Raw genomic sequence first — 14,932 nt, 5'->3', positions numbered from 1 at the left:
GGCAACAGACATACAACCACGCACACACTCATTCATACACCTAAGGACAATATAGAGAGACCAATTAACCTAACAGGCATGTCTTTGGACTGTGGGAGGAAGCTGGAGTACCCGGTGAGAACCCACGCATGCACGGGAGAACATGCAAACTCCATGCAGAAAGACCCGGCCGGGAATCAAACCCAGGACCTTCTTACTGCAAGGCAACAGTGCTACCAACTGCGGCACCGTGCAACAAGATTTGTAGTTTTATTGTTATTATTTATCAATAATTTCTTAAAACGTTGTGTAATTTGCAAGAACTGTTACTGTATTTAATGCTTGTCGTTTATTGTTTAAATATTAACTAATATTGTAATAATACATTAATTAGAAATTACAACTTTTATAAACTTTGAGTTATTTTCTTGGAACATACGTTATTTTCTGTGACGTAGTCCGGCCCGGAAGTTGTGTAGTTTCTGAGCGCTAGTTAGCCTGTTAGCTATGGGTGTTTGTTTTAGAACCGGAAGCTGATTTAGCTAGTCTAAGTTGTTAGCAGCTGCAGTGAGAAGGTTTTCACCTAGCCGCCATGTTGGGGTGAATTTGCGTATTTAAACTAAAACCAGGAAGTGTTTAGCTGCGCTAGCTAGCTAGCTAGCTAGCTGTTGGTTTGTCAGCTGACTCATCACATGACTTCTAGTCTGTCCGGGTTGCACCAGAGAATCTCTTCATTTCTCCGCAGACATCCATACCAAGCTGCTGCAGGAAGATAAATGGAGAAAAAGTGAAGATTCTCCATCATGAGGGAAGAATGAGGCTGAATACCCAGTGAGGAGGAGCAGCAGCCGGGGTAAACAAGCGAGCTAAATCTGGTTTCTGCTGGTGGTGAGTCATTTACTGCTGGTTATCATTGTTCCTTTAGATCATCTGATTAAATGCCACATCAGCATTAAACATGTTTAAAATCTTCATCCAGTCCAGATAATCATAAAATCATCTGAACTGTTTCATTAGTCAACAAATTAGAGCTGTGATTGTTCTGCTTCTGTTTTTATTACAAAGCTTCTTCTAGGCTGATGACTGATGTACTTTTGGACCTCTGGAGACGGGTCTGTTTTTCAATTGCAGCTCTTCTCACTTGTGGGGTTCTTCAGGGGCCAACCTGGGGTCTTCTGCATTTCATTTGTTCTGCCTCTTGACTTGACACAGACCCCAGAAGACGAGTGGTCTCGGCTTCAGACCAGCATCTGCTGTTTCAGCATTGAAGCTGACCTCACCACCTGTTTACCTTCAGAGTGTCACCAAATGTCCAATCAGCATCTTGATAGTCCATCATGTGAGGTGCTCACTAGTGCTCACTATCACTATGTGTCCATAGAAAAGTCTTAGATCATTGGCTCATGGAAAATAGGAGGAACAACAAAAGTGCATAAATACTTTTGTTCATTCAATAAATCAGTAAATATTGACCTCTAGGCAGTGCTTTGCCATGACGATTTCTTTGTAAGATGTTATGTTGCCCATCTGTAAGCCACCACACACACACACACACACACATTTTAATGTTACCGCAACCAGCAGGCGGCGATATTAGAGAGGGAGCTATTCCTTTTTACACTCAATTAGCTGCATTTGAAACTTTTCATACCAAACACAGCAGTGATTTTTATGCAGCGTTGTGTGGGGCCCTTGCCTTGCCGTCGTGGTGTGTGGTGTAAAGCGGGGTGCGGCGGGGGTGCTTGGAGTGGGGCGGTCTCCCTTTCTCCAACTTGGAATGAAGGGGTCCACCTCCTGGGTCTGGGGGCTGGTTGCCCCTCTGGGGTATCGGGGACCTGGGAGTATAGAGTATGCATGGGGAGAGTGAGTGTACGATGTCCATTGATGTTTGTCTCTTTGGTGCGTGGGTGTGAGTGTTTTATGTGTACACATGAGGGTGGGAATGTGTGATTGTGACTGTGTGTACCCGTTTTTGTGTCAGGTTGGGTCTTGGGCTGTTCCCTCGCCTGGATCAGTTTAGGCCCCCCATCAAATATGGGGCCTATTTCCTCCTCGCCACACTACCTGCCGGTGGTTGGTGTCTCAGCCCACTGGTGTACTTGTGGTTCTCGGTATCCGGGGCTGGGTGCTTTGGAGTGTGTCGGCACACTCCCGGTGGCTGCTTGCTGGGGCCTGGGCCCCCTGGCTCTCTCAGGGCTCTGCTTGGGGAGTGATGTGTCCCGGGGTCTCGGGTCTCTGGGTCCATGGATGGATCTGCTGTGGGCTTGTTGCTGCAGCTCCCTGGGGCTTCAACACTGTGGCTGCTGGGTGGCTCCGCTGGGGCGGTCCCCGCGATGGTTCTTCTGGTGTTCCGGTGCTCTGGGGGGGCCTTGTATACACAAGTGCGCTCACACTTACAACCACAGGTGTTTAGATTCAGGTGATAACTGATACAGAAATGTTCTATATTGAGCCGTATTTACCACTAAATACATCTTGTATTGATAAGTATTGTGCACTTTTTGGTAAAAAAGCTGGTAATATGAACGTTTCTGCAGGTGCAGAAGCAGTCTTCTTGTCTTGTATTCTCTTCATCCTTCTTTCTCTCCTCTGTTCTATTCTCCTCTCAGCTTTTCCTTTTTGTCCACCTTTCTCTCTTTCTTGATTCTATCTTTTCTTTTTCCGTCTCTGTCTTCATTGCATTTGAAATAATCCCAAAGCAGTTTCTAATAAAGTTTCTTTTATAAATATCAAACGGAGCATAATAGCGTTAGCCGTAATGCTCCACTTGTGAAAGTAAATCTGTTGGGCTTCTTGGCTTCTTCTTGGCACTCAGACAACAGAGTGATACTCTGCCGGACAGAACACGTCATAAAAAGAAAAACAGAAAATGGGTTGGAAGCCAAAAGTTGGTCTTGGCTTTTTTAATTTGCTGTAAAAGTAAACTTGACACTGAGAAGATTTTAGATGTTTGCTTGAGTCCCATAATTAACATTTCTCACATACAAACCCACCTTTTCTGAACTTTCTGTCTTCTACAAGGACCTTTCCTAATTTGGGCGTTGAAGAGATCTTTGAAAATGGGTCCAGATGGGAAGAAGCTGCTGAACATCATCATCCTCGGCTTTGGCTTCATGTTCATGTTCACTGCTTTTCAGACATGTGGAAACATAGAGGTGGGTTGATTACCTGGTACTTGTCCTGGGTTAGCAGCTGATTGTCCAAGTCAGTGTGTTTGTCTTTACACCGTGTTTGTGTCTGCAGCAAACTGTTATCAAGAGCTTCAACAGCACCGAGTTTCATGGGAGCGGCTACACGAGGTAAGCTGCTGGGATAGGAGGGGTCAGGGAGGGTCAGGTGACTGAAAGGGGGTTCAGTCATGGCTAACGGTTTCCAGTCTCTGTAGGAAACACGTAACAAAAATGGATCGATGTGCAGAATCGCATGCATTTACTTTCCTGGATAAGTATGGAAACAATTTAGTATTTTCAGATTTCATTTCACATTACAATGTCTAAAGCGTGCATCCATCCATCCGTCCAATAATGAAATGAAAATGTGAGTGATGTACTGACTTTTGTGAGGTGGTGTATGTTCCAATGCCAAAGCGAAGCCATATTTGCAGCTTCAGTTTTCAGATTATTGTGCAGATTGATCAGATACATATCGGCTCATTACTGCGAGCTTTTTTAGCTTTAAACACTAACCCAGTTTAACTCCAGTCCAGACTGGTCCTCTGGGTTCAGATGGGCCCAGTCTCATCAGAACAGATGAAGTTGGGGAGAGTCCAGATGAAATCACTCCATCAGATCAGATGTTCTGAGATCTTTGTCTCCTTCTGTTAGCAAAGGTTTCCTCTAAAGAGAAGCTGCAGCATCATCACTACATCCAAACAGCCTCAGCAGGAAACTGCTGCTGAGAACATTACAGCTGAAGAACAGACTTCTGGAGCATCAAGAACTTCAAGGGTGTCTCCTCCTGTAGAGAAACTGTGTTGGTGAGGAGGAGACCTTTGGAAAATAAGGGCAGCAAAGGAACCTCAAGAAAACCATGAAGGACAGACTGAAGGTCTGCAGGAGGAACCAGGATGGAGAGCAGAAGACTGGAGTAAAGTTCTTTTTTCTGATGAATCCTCCTGATTGTTTGGACCATCTGGAGAAGAAAAGTTGAGAGCTACCATGAGCTCTATGTGGTACCAACGGTGAAACATCCTCCTAGTTCTACTGCAACAACTCTGCCATGGATGAAGAATGGCTTCAAAACATTCTCCAGGAGCAACTTCTTAAGAAGATGGCGATACGAAGGATCAACACTGGAAATATTCACGTCACATGCCTGGAAACGTTGCTGTTTAAAGCTTTAGAAACATATGCAATGTTTTCTTGTTCTTCAGCAGACAGAGAAACGTGTAAAACATCTAAAATGAACCAAATAAACAGGGAACTTCATTTACTATGTTAATTATTTTGCTGCATATCTGCAAACCACCATGTTAACCTGGAGCAGAAGTTTCACCCTGAGCATGATGGGACAGGATTGATTGTTGGGCAAACCCAGATTCATAAGAGAAATACATTGAAGGTCTTTAGTAGGTTTTCCACTGTGGATGTGAGTGCATCTGCATCTACTAATGTGGGTGACTTAACCATGGCTGTAATCACATTAGTTGCCAAGTTTTAGCTGAACATGTGAAGGACAACCAGACGCCTTTATTCTGACATCTGAACATCTGATCACTCTGACAGCATGGCCATCATTTATGGTGTTTTCTCTGCATCCAACCTGGTGTCCCCCTCTGTGGTGACAGTCATCGGACCCCAGGTCTCCATGTTCCTCAGTGGTATTTTATACAGGTATGTTTACTCTTAGTGACTCACCTGAAAGTTCTCGCGTAGAACCAGACGCCTGATGAGTCTTTGCATAATTTTCCCTAGCGGTTACATCGCCATGTTCATCCACCCGTTCACCTGGAGCTTCTACACAGCGTCTGTGTTGGTCGGCATCGCCGCTGCAGGTACAGAGACTCGATTGAACATCATTTCTACTTGTTTGTTCTTGCTGGTGCTAATATTTTGACTGCTGGTCTCCAGTTCTGTGGACTGCTCAGGGAAACGTGTTGGCCATCAACTCCAGCGACGGCACCATCGGCAGAAACAGCGGCATATTCTGGTCGCTGCTGCAGTTCAGGTAAACCTGCAATGCCTGAAACTCACTAAATACCTTCATAAGGAAATGATTACACTGAACAAGTCAAGCATTAACATTACTGAGAAATCCAGGAGAAAACTCCGTCGTCTCCTTACCAGAAACTACAGGACCCTCAAGTAAAGTATTCACACCCCCTGAACATTTTCACATTCAGTCTTGTTCCAACAAACAAATGTCTCTGTGTTTTATTTGGGCTTCATGTGGCAGATCATCACAAAGTGGAGCAGAAGTGTGAGGTGGAACAAAAAGATTTCTGTGCAGCATTCAGCTTCCTTTCCTCTGATACCCCCAAATAAAGCCCAGTCCATCCCATTCCCTGCAGGAGGCTCTTGGTCAGATGACACAGCTGGACTCTGGTCACTGAGTGTAGCTGCAGATGTTCTGTTTCTGGCCTCAGAGGTTCCTTAGAGAACATTAGAGACCAAGGAACACAACACACTGGTCAGAGAGAAAGGTCTGCAGGGTTAGGTTCTAAAACAATGTCCCAAGCTTTGAACATTTCCCAGACATCTGTTCAATCCATCTTCTGAACACGAGAGGATGGACCAACTGCAGACCTACCAAGACATGGACGTCCACCTTAACTGACAGGCTGGGCAAGAAGAGCATTAATCAGAGAAACAGCCAAGAGGGTCATTGGTAGCTCTGGGGGAGCTGCAGAGATCCACAGCTCAGGTCAGAGAATCTGTTGACTGGACAACTATTAGTCATGGTCTCAATAAATGTGACCTTTTATGGAGAAGTGAGGTGAAGAGCAGAAGAAGTACTGTCTGCAATTTGCCACAAGCCATGTTGGACACACCCAATCCAACACTGGTTAATCCAACCAAGAACCTGTGAAAACAGATGTTCTCAGATGTTCTCCATCCAATCTGAATGAGCTTGAGATGTTTTACCAAGAAGAATTCAGCGTTTAGATGTTCAAAGTTGGTGGAGACAAACCTTTAGCAGGTCCAGCCGCAGAGTTCTGACTCAAGGGGCTCAATACTAATGCACACTTTTATTAGTAATAAATGATGTAAACCATGGATCATTGCCCTTCCTCTTCAAAGTTCTGATCTACTGTATGTTGCTCTGTTTCATAAACTCACAATAAAAAATAAATTCAAGCTTGTCACTGTAGGGGTGTGAATACTTTTGTTAGTCACAGAATGGGTGTCAGTAAAAAGCTCTTAAAATTCCCTCAAAGCTTTAGTATTTCTCTGTCTTTTGCCTACTGTTAGGGAGGCATGAGATGATGCAGGTCCACCACAAGCACCATGAGTTGATCTGAGCTGGAGATAGATGGTCTGGATATCTGTTAGGAATAAATGGATCATCTCCACACATCTTGTTAGGTTAGGAAAGGAAATGAGCACCAAGAAAAGCAAGGCAGATAAAGGTTTTGGACTAAAGTCCACCTGGAGCTCATGCCTTCTAGTTCCTCTCATGTGTGAGATCTTCTCATCTTGCAGAGGCTTCATTATCCCTCCCAGTAAACCCAGACAGGACTGTAATTTGCTACTTTGTTTTCTTCTCCAACATCCGTTTGTTTCATGCGCTTCTCTTGTCTCTCTGCAGTTTGTTCTTTGGGAATCTCTACATTTACTGTGCCTGGCATGGACACGTCCACATCACTGGTATGAACCCAGCGGCCGTTCTCTACTCTTTGGCCACATGTTGGTGTTTCATGCAGCACTGACTCAGTTCTTCAGCTCGTTTTAACCATCTGATTCATGCTGTGTCTCAGACCACGACCGCAGGACGGTGTTCATCTCTCTCACCGTGATCAGTTTAGTCGGCTGCTTCCTCTTCTTCCTGATCCGGAAGCCTGACCCAGACTCTTCCTCTCGTTCTGAGGTGACGGAGTCTCTGCTGCAGACAGAGTCCATAGACGGGTCCACAGACAGGTGAGATTCTGATTTACTACGGATCTTGTGGATGTTTTCTACACAAAACAGGAGCAAGTCTGAACTGTCCTAAGTGCCAAGGCCCGAGCAAAGAAAGATTTAATCCTCAAATTGATCTGCAAATCACTTCTCACACTGATCTCCCAGTTCGATTTAAACGAAGTGTTGTACATCTAACATAGAAGGAGAATGACCCATGTTCATGTAAGTTACAGCCAGACCTCGTTCTCAGAGACCAGCACCGCTTGGAAGCTGCTAGTGATTCAGAGCCAGGTGACCTACTGCACTGCTCATGATACATGAGACCCTCTCCACAACACCAGCTGGGACCTGGACTCATTCTGGTCATCTTCTCTGATATCTGAAAGACTGAGGTAGCAGGTCGGGTTGAAGTCAACCTGCTGTGGCTGAAGGTCTGAGCCATTTGCCAGACACATAATGTGTTGAGCTGTCTATCGACCCGCTGAGTTCCACACAGCTGGTTTCATTTCTCAAAGCTCACATCTGTGTGAGATGCTGTGAGTGATGGAGTGGAGTGGTTCTGTGTGGCTCATTCTTACTGTTCCTTTAAAAGTCCTGAACTGTTGGAGGGATTTAAAAACTCTTTACATCTTCGCATTCTTCTGTTTTCTCATTTAAATGTTTTACATCACCAAACAAACTTTAATAAACTGAATGAATAATAAAAGTAAACCTTTAATATCTTTAAAACTGAAGCAGCACAAAGATAAAAGAACCGCTTGGTTGACATTTGACGTCCTCAAGTAACTTTTATTTTCTTTAAAATGGTGGCACCAGAAATATTTTACACCAATGTTGTTAGATTTCTGAAGAGACCATTTTCTGACCTGCCATAGTTCTAAAGAACCCAACCTGACCCATTTCCTTCAGTCCTGTTAAATGTTGGGTGTGCGTTTGAGAGGGAGCGTCTCCATCTGTTGGACACAGGAGACAGATTGGAGTCTTGTCTGTACTACACAGGGACAGTCATCATTTTGGGCAACAGGGCGCAAGCAGACAGGTGACCTTTCACCGGAAATACTGTCCTTGTTGCCTTTTCCACATTTGTCTCTGAAACCGCTGTGATATGGCTGCCACAGCAACCAAAACCTTTTTAGGGATGAAAACCTCAAATCTGAATGGAGGCGAACCTTTGAGGTGAATTTGTTGTTTATCTCTGCAGCTCATCTCCACCGGACCTCTGCTCTCAGGCTCTGGATGCTTTTGGTAAGATCTCTAAGAAACCCTCCTCTTCCTCAGCTGCTCTGCAGGTCGTTAACTTCTGGTTTGTGTTTTGCAGTTAAAGCCTGTAAAATATCGGTCACCAAGGAAATGCTGCTGCTGAGCGTCTCTATTGGATACACAGGTGGGTTTCTGAAATCTTCAAGCAATCATCTAACTTTAACAAACTGGAACCAGATTAATGGATCTGATCTTTCAGTGCTTTGGAAAAAAAGAGTGAAATAAACTGAGGGGAAAATCTGGGTTCATTTCATATTATTTTTATCAGTCTCATCTTTGGCTCTTTCTTCTTTCCAAAGTTGCTTCAGCTCAGCTCTCTGAAGGACCCAAAACTCCAGGAACATCAGGTTATGGTCCAGACGTTGACTGGACCATCGCAGTACCTTTTTTCCTTAGTTTTCTAGCTGTTCTTGTTCTGCTGCTGTGTTTGGGTCCATTGTTCTTGTTGTGCTGTTTTGGTTCTGTCCATTGTGGTCAAACATCTCTACTTGGGTCCGATCTGTCCAGAGGACATGGTCCAAGAACTATTGATCTTAATCCAGATGAACCTTTGCTAACCTATGTCCTGCAACCCTTTTTGTTTTTCTCCTTCAACTCTTCCAAACAACCAGAATGGTTCAGTGTCATGACCTTTAACCTTCAACCACGCTCCGATGCTGGGCTGAATCTGCTGGGACCTCCAGTCCAGGGAAGATTGGCAGCTGTTTCTCAGCTATGTTCATGTTTGTAAAAGAAACTTGGACGCAGGAAATATTTGTGCTGACGTTTCTTTCATAATTGATGTGATGGATCGCATGGTTCAGTCGGACCAAGTTCAGTCAGCCCTGGTCCGACTGAACCAGGTCTGAACCTGGACCTGCTGAGGAGGCTGGTATGATAAATGTTATCCACCAACCCTTTTTAAAAATATTCCAAATGATTCTGTTTTAGTTGAATTATTCAATTCAAACTGTCAGAAGGTTTGGTTTTAAACTGATTGAAGGACTTTAGATGTATTTCATACTGGTTTGAATCTGGTTTCATGCTGGTTTCAGACATGTCCTGGAGTGGCTCAGATCCTGCTTTCACACTTTCAAATAAACTCGTTGTTACTCCTTACATTCAGCTTCATGAGGTCCAGATGAGGTGGAGATCAGCTCTCTGAGTCCTGCTGCTGGAATCCTGGTTCTACCAGGTGGATGTTTGGATCTGAAGGGATTCTGGAGAACCAGATCAATCTGCGAGGATGATGATGCTGCAGCAGCACTTGAGGGGCTTGAAACGCTGAAAACCAAACTGTGTTCTCCTGCAGGTCTGGAGCTCACCTTTTACAGCGGTGTGTACGGGACATGCATCGGAGCCATGACACGCTTTGGGTCCGATGCAAAGAGTTTGATCGGAATCTCTGGAATTTGTATCGGCATCGGAGAGATCATAGGTGAGCCGCCTGTCCTCCCATTGAAGCTCTGCAGAGGGGCAGTTTGGCTCATCCAGCTCTTGTTATTTGTCACCAGGAGGGGGCGTCTTTGGGCTGCTGAATAAAAACAACCGTTTTGGGAGGAACCCTGTGGTGCTGCTGGGACTCATCACTCACTTTGTTGCGTTCTTCCTGATTTTCCTCAACATTGCCAGTGATGCTCCGCTGGCACCAGAGGGCGGGACAGATCTGAAGGCTTTCATCACACCCAGGTATGAAAACACACAGAACCTGCTCTCTGCAGGGCCTTATTCACACTTTATATTTCTGTGGTACACAGAGGCGTCGCTCCTTGCATTTACCTCTTGTTAAATCATCTTTGTGTATAAAGATTGTTCTCTGAAGACATCAAGGTAATTTCTTAGACAATTTCAACTACAACTTTAATAAAAAGTTAAAGAAAAATGTCTAAACTTCTTGTTCTGCAGCAGAATCAGAAGTCCGATACAGAAACATCTAAATGAATCAGCGAATCATTTATTTCAGCTTGTTAGAAAATGTATAAATGACTTCAGACCAATAAGCAATGTGGAGATAATTCATTTCAGTTTAGTATATTTATACAGCGTTGATTCACACTTTATCACAGATAAATCCCAGATTTGGTCGGTTCCGTCCACTTAAACCCGATCCCAGTTATCAGACAGTCCAGCCAGGCTCTGGTTATTGGTCTTGTTGGTTAAAAAGTTTCTAAGGAATAATTTCAGTAATCTCTGGGTATTATTTAACAGTATTGTTTCTACTCCACCTCATCATGCTGTGTTGCTTTCTGATGATGACTGCACCACATTTCTTCATCACTTTGTGAATAAGGTCGTGAACCCTGAGTTCATCTCCTCATGTTGACGGTCCTCAGAGCCAGGAGTCATTTACTTGTTTTTTTAAAATCACACTTGATGTTTTTGACACATTTACTGGAAAACTGAAACCGACATCTTGCTCCTTGGACACATTAGCTCCTCCATCTTAGCTGGGAGTCTCACCAGCTTTGGTCCTTCGTTGTCGTGGATCATCAACAGCTCTCTAACCTGTCTAAAACACGCTGAGATACCTCCATTACTAGAGAAACCTAATCTTGACAGCAGCTTTCTTGGTAATTATCGGCTGATTTCATAACGGCCTTTTCTTGGTAAACGTTCAGTAGAAGGTTGGTTCAGAGCTCTGCTATGTAAGCTACTGATTTGTGACCCTTTGCAGTCTGGCAGCTCTGAGTCAGCTCTTTGAGGGTCTATGATGTTCCCCTAATGGCTTCTGATCCGTAATAATTCTACATGATCTGAGTGGAGCCTTAGGTACCGTGGACCAAAACATTTTCCTCAGTAGGCGGAGGGTTTGAGCTGATAGCGCTGGTTCTGCACTAGATGCACTGGTTTTCTTCTCATTCATTTGGAAGGACTTTCTCTGTCTGTTCACTTCTGAGATTGCCTCTCTAACCTGGGGGTTCTACAGAGGTCGGTTGTGGGTCCATTAGTATTTGCTTATTGCATGCTTCCTTTAGCTGCCGTCATTCAGTCTTTTGATGGCGTTTTCTACCCTTCATGTCGGCGGCCAGTAGACCAGAAGATCTTTAAAATGTCTCACACCAACAGTCAGTCTAATCTGCTCCCACTGCTGCTGTTGTCTTTGTTCTGAGACTCAGAACTTTCTAGATGTTCCACATCAGCTCTGTGGACTCTTCTGAAAGGCAGTTGAACCCTGTTTGGTTTAAACGGGTTTTCTGCTGAAGGTTTTTTATTTTATCACCATTTAATCGTTATTTTCGTGGATTTCTGTCCAGCGCTTAGTGAAAGTTCTGTGTGTGAAAGGCTCCAAATGGGTAACTTTACTTACGTCTTCATGATCTACTGGCATGGAGGACATCAGCCAGAGGTTCTGCTGAGGTGTTCAGGAAACCCAGCTTGCTTTGATAGCAGCCTTCACGTCATCTGGATTGTTGGTTCTGGTGGCTCTCATCTTCCTCTTGAACTATAGATTCTCTGTGGGATTCTGGTCAGCCCAGTTTGCTGGTGTTACCATGGTGAGGGAGCAGGTATTGGTACCTTTGGCAGTGTGGGCCGGTACCAAGCCATGCTAGAAAATGAATTTAGCATCTCCATAAGGCTTGTCAGCAGAAGGAAGCATGAAGTGCTCTACAATGTCCTGGTAGATGCCTGTGGAACTGTTCAGTTCTGGTTCTCCCCAGCCCAGGCTAGATGGTTCTGACATTATCTCTGGTTCAGAAGTGGGTCAGACAGTTGCAGTTCATGTACTGGATACGTCTGCGTGTGGAGGATCTTGACGTTCTGACTCCCAGCTGATGTCCTATCCCAGTGAATCTCACCAGAACTCTTCAGTGGACCTTGATCCACAATCCTCTCAAGACTGCAGCTCATCCTGCTGCCTAGAAGGTGTCAGTCACTGTCACCTGGACAACCTTCAGTCAGCATTCTTCTCCATGATTTTGAAGACCATAACGTGTCCATGAAAGAAAATCTCTGTATTAAAACAGTTTTTATTGGTCTGCTGTGTGAAGAAACGCACAAAAACTGAACCTAAACCCATACATCACACTCTAAGCAAAAGTGGTGAGAAGACCTTCATCGTGACTGTAGGTTGAACTAATGATCTTCTACTCCAGACTGGGCTTCTGAAATCATCCACATGAGGCGACTACAAACCTGCTGCTTAGATGGAGATGCATACATCTCTGCATCATCTTCTAAGGTAAAGCTGGGTGATCTGGACGTGTTCCTGCCTCTTCTCCTGCTAGGAACATGTAAGACCTTGAAGGAGAACTCTGGCTCCAGATGGTGACATTTCTGAAAATAGAAACAAGAAAAGCTTTGAAAGAATTAGAAAGATCCAGTCTTGGTAGGACTTGTCCCAACCTCTCCTTTTGACCTCAGTCAGTCATCAAAGAGATGAAGAATGGAGAGGACAATGATGGACTGACCAGCTGACGCTCAGAACCAACACGTTTCATTAACCAAGATGTTCGTCATATTCATGGGAAGGAGGAGACTGTGGACCTGGAGGACTTCCTCTCATTTGCTCATTTCTTTTCCAAACATGTTTAAGGTTTAATTTTCAGAGAAGCAAAGAAGTTAAATCTTTAATAAGCTGAAGATCATCTGAATGTTCTCCATGTTTCTACCTTAGAACGAAGTTCTAACTTCATGATTCAATCTTATTTATAATAAATTCCTCTGAGTCGGTTTGTTTGACTGAAGCTGATTGATTTTTATTCCAAAATAAAATGTAGTGAATCTGTTAAGGGTCCAGTTTGTAGGAGGCTTATCTGCTCTTCATGCTTCCTGCATAGAAGCATGAAGAGGAGAAGATGTGGTGGCTTTCCTGAGACATTATCTCCATCCTTTGATTAACATTGGGCTGGAATGCAGAACCAGTTAAGAGATAAACAGCTGCAGTATGCTGCTCCATGTGGACTGGATCTGTAATGAAAGCCTGATGATCTCAGTGTGTCAGGAAACCCTCCCTGTGTGACGCCACAACGTTAGGATGATGATGATGATGATGATCAGGCTCTTTGCTGCTTCTTCATCTTATCTTTCTGGTGAATTTATGTTAGACGGTTATGATGAGCTCGTTCCTTTCTGTTCCCAGTGTCGGGGTGGCGTTGCTCTGCAGCTTCCTGCTCGGACTGGGAGACAGCTGCTTCAACACGCAGCTCCTGAGCATCGTCGGCTTCATGTTCCGCGACAACAGCGCCCCTGCCTTCGCCGTCTTCAAGTTCATCCAGGTGCTGAGTCCAGAGAAAGTCCGAAACTCTGGGTAAAAGCTGAGTTCTGACTAACATGTTGCTGTCACTCTTCTCTGCAGTCCATCATGGCCGCCGTGGCCTTCTTCTACAGTAACTACCTGCTTCTCCACTGGCAGCTGCTTATCCTCGTCATCGTTGGCTTTTTGGGATCCATCTCATTTTTCGCAGCCGAGACGGTCGCCGAGTCCAAAAAGAGGGACTCGGACTACGACAGCATCTGAAGCAGGACGTGTTTGGCTTCGTCAGCTGGAGAACCATCTGACCAGAACTCCAGGTGATCGATGCTGAGGTTTGGGTTCCACCGAGAGGCTCGGTTTGTTGCTGGAGGTAGAAACTCATCTTTATCTGAAATATGGAGTCAATCAGAAGGACAGACTGTCATCTCCATTCTTTACTGCCTGGTTTCACTCTTTAAATCTGACTTTATTACACTTTGCTTGTTGGTGGAGGAAAAATATGGGACACTAGAATAAAAGATGATGGTATGTGATAATGGAGCTGCTCCAGACACAGTGACCCACTGGACTTACTTCTTGTTCAGCTGCTCTGGCTGAATGTTCTGGCTTCATTCTGGAGAAAAAGGCCAGGATCCTCCTGGATGCTCCTCTGATTAATGCAGTCCTCCCCAGCTTGTCAGTCTAGGTCAGAGGTCGAGGGCCGGTGTCCTTCAACCTTTACGTGTGTCCGAAGCCTGATCAAGTGACTGAATCACCTTCTCATGCACACAGCTCCTACTGAGTGCTTCTAATGATGTGATACAGGTGTGTTGGACTATGGAAACATCTAAAGGTTGCAGAACACCGGCCCTCGAGGACTGGAGTTTGACACCTGCACTCTAGGTGGACCTCCATGTCCTGGTAGGTCCGCAGTTGGTCCATCCTGTCTCCATGTTCAGATGATGGTTTGAACAGAGCGCTGGGAGATGTTCAACGCCTGGGATGTTGTTGTAGAACCTGACCCAGCTTTAAATGCAACCAGAACTAAACAGAACAGCTGCAGCTAGACCCAGATGAAATGGCAACTGGACTCTGGTTAGGTTAGGTATCGTTAGGCTGAACGGGACTTTATTCAGATCCTGAATATAAAAACACGCCACACTTTTTAGATTTTTATTAGTAAAAAATGTTACATTATGTCAACAGCCTTGAATCCTTTTCCTTCCTCCTCAGAGGTTCTGCTCTACCCCGTGCTGTTCTGCCTTCCCTGAAGTCTGTGTTTGGACCGGGACAAAATGTTCAGGGGTGTAAATACTTTAGCAAGGCTCCATATCACAGGAAGTCTGACTGAAGAGCAAAGGGGACCGGATCAGAACTTTTGGGCAGGAAGTTTTGTCTTTAACGACCCAAAATCAGGTTATTCCAACCATGATTCAAAACAAACAGAACCCATCAGAACCCAAGCCTGAACATTTTATACTCT

General features: G+C 44.7%; 1 protein-coding gene across 1 annotated transcript; it reads left to right on the top strand.

Moving 5' to 3' along the window:
* The first annotated feature begins 436 nt into the window (after positions 1-436).
* On the top strand, positions 437-13,954 carry LOC124863098 (UNC93-like protein MFSD11). The gene is made up of 14 exons (XM_047357346.1): positions 437-867; positions 3,001-3,134; positions 3,223-3,278; positions 4,704-4,811; positions 4,893-4,972; positions 5,049-5,145; positions 6,727-6,785; positions 6,896-7,055; positions 8,239-8,282; positions 8,356-8,421; positions 9,589-9,714; positions 9,791-9,965; positions 13,357-13,492; positions 13,573-13,954. The coding sequence occupies exons 2-14, from the start codon at positions 3,039-3,041 to the stop codon at positions 13,732-13,734; spliced, it is 1,365 nt and encodes a 454-aa protein (XP_047213302.1). The 5' UTR covers positions 437-867; positions 3,001-3,038; the 3' UTR covers positions 13,735-13,954.
* The last annotated feature ends 978 nt before the right edge of the window (positions 13,955-14,932 follow it).

The sequence above is a fragment of the Girardinichthys multiradiatus genome, chromosome X (genome assembly GCF_021462225.1).
Source record: "Girardinichthys multiradiatus isolate DD_20200921_A chromosome X, DD_fGirMul_XY1, whole genome shotgun sequence".
Lineage (NCBI taxonomy): Eukaryota > Metazoa > Chordata > Actinopteri > Cyprinodontiformes > Goodeidae > Girardinichthys > Girardinichthys multiradiatus.
Note: the sequence above shows the minus strand (reverse complement) of the source record. Positions and strands in the feature narration are given on the sequence as shown.

Coding starts and splice junctions, on each gene's coding strand:
- LOC124863098 (XM_047357346.1), top strand. CDS start 3,039: ATGGGTCCAGATGGGAAGAAGCTGCTGAACATCATCATCCTCGGCTTT. Junction 3,135..3,222: donor AGACATGTGGAAACATAGAG/GTGGGTTGATTA, acceptor TTGTGTCTGCAG/CAAACTGTTATCAAGAGCTT. Junction 6,786..6,895: donor TGGACACGTCCACATCACTG/GTATGAACCCAG, acceptor GCTGTGTCTCAG/ACCACGACCGCAGGACGGTG.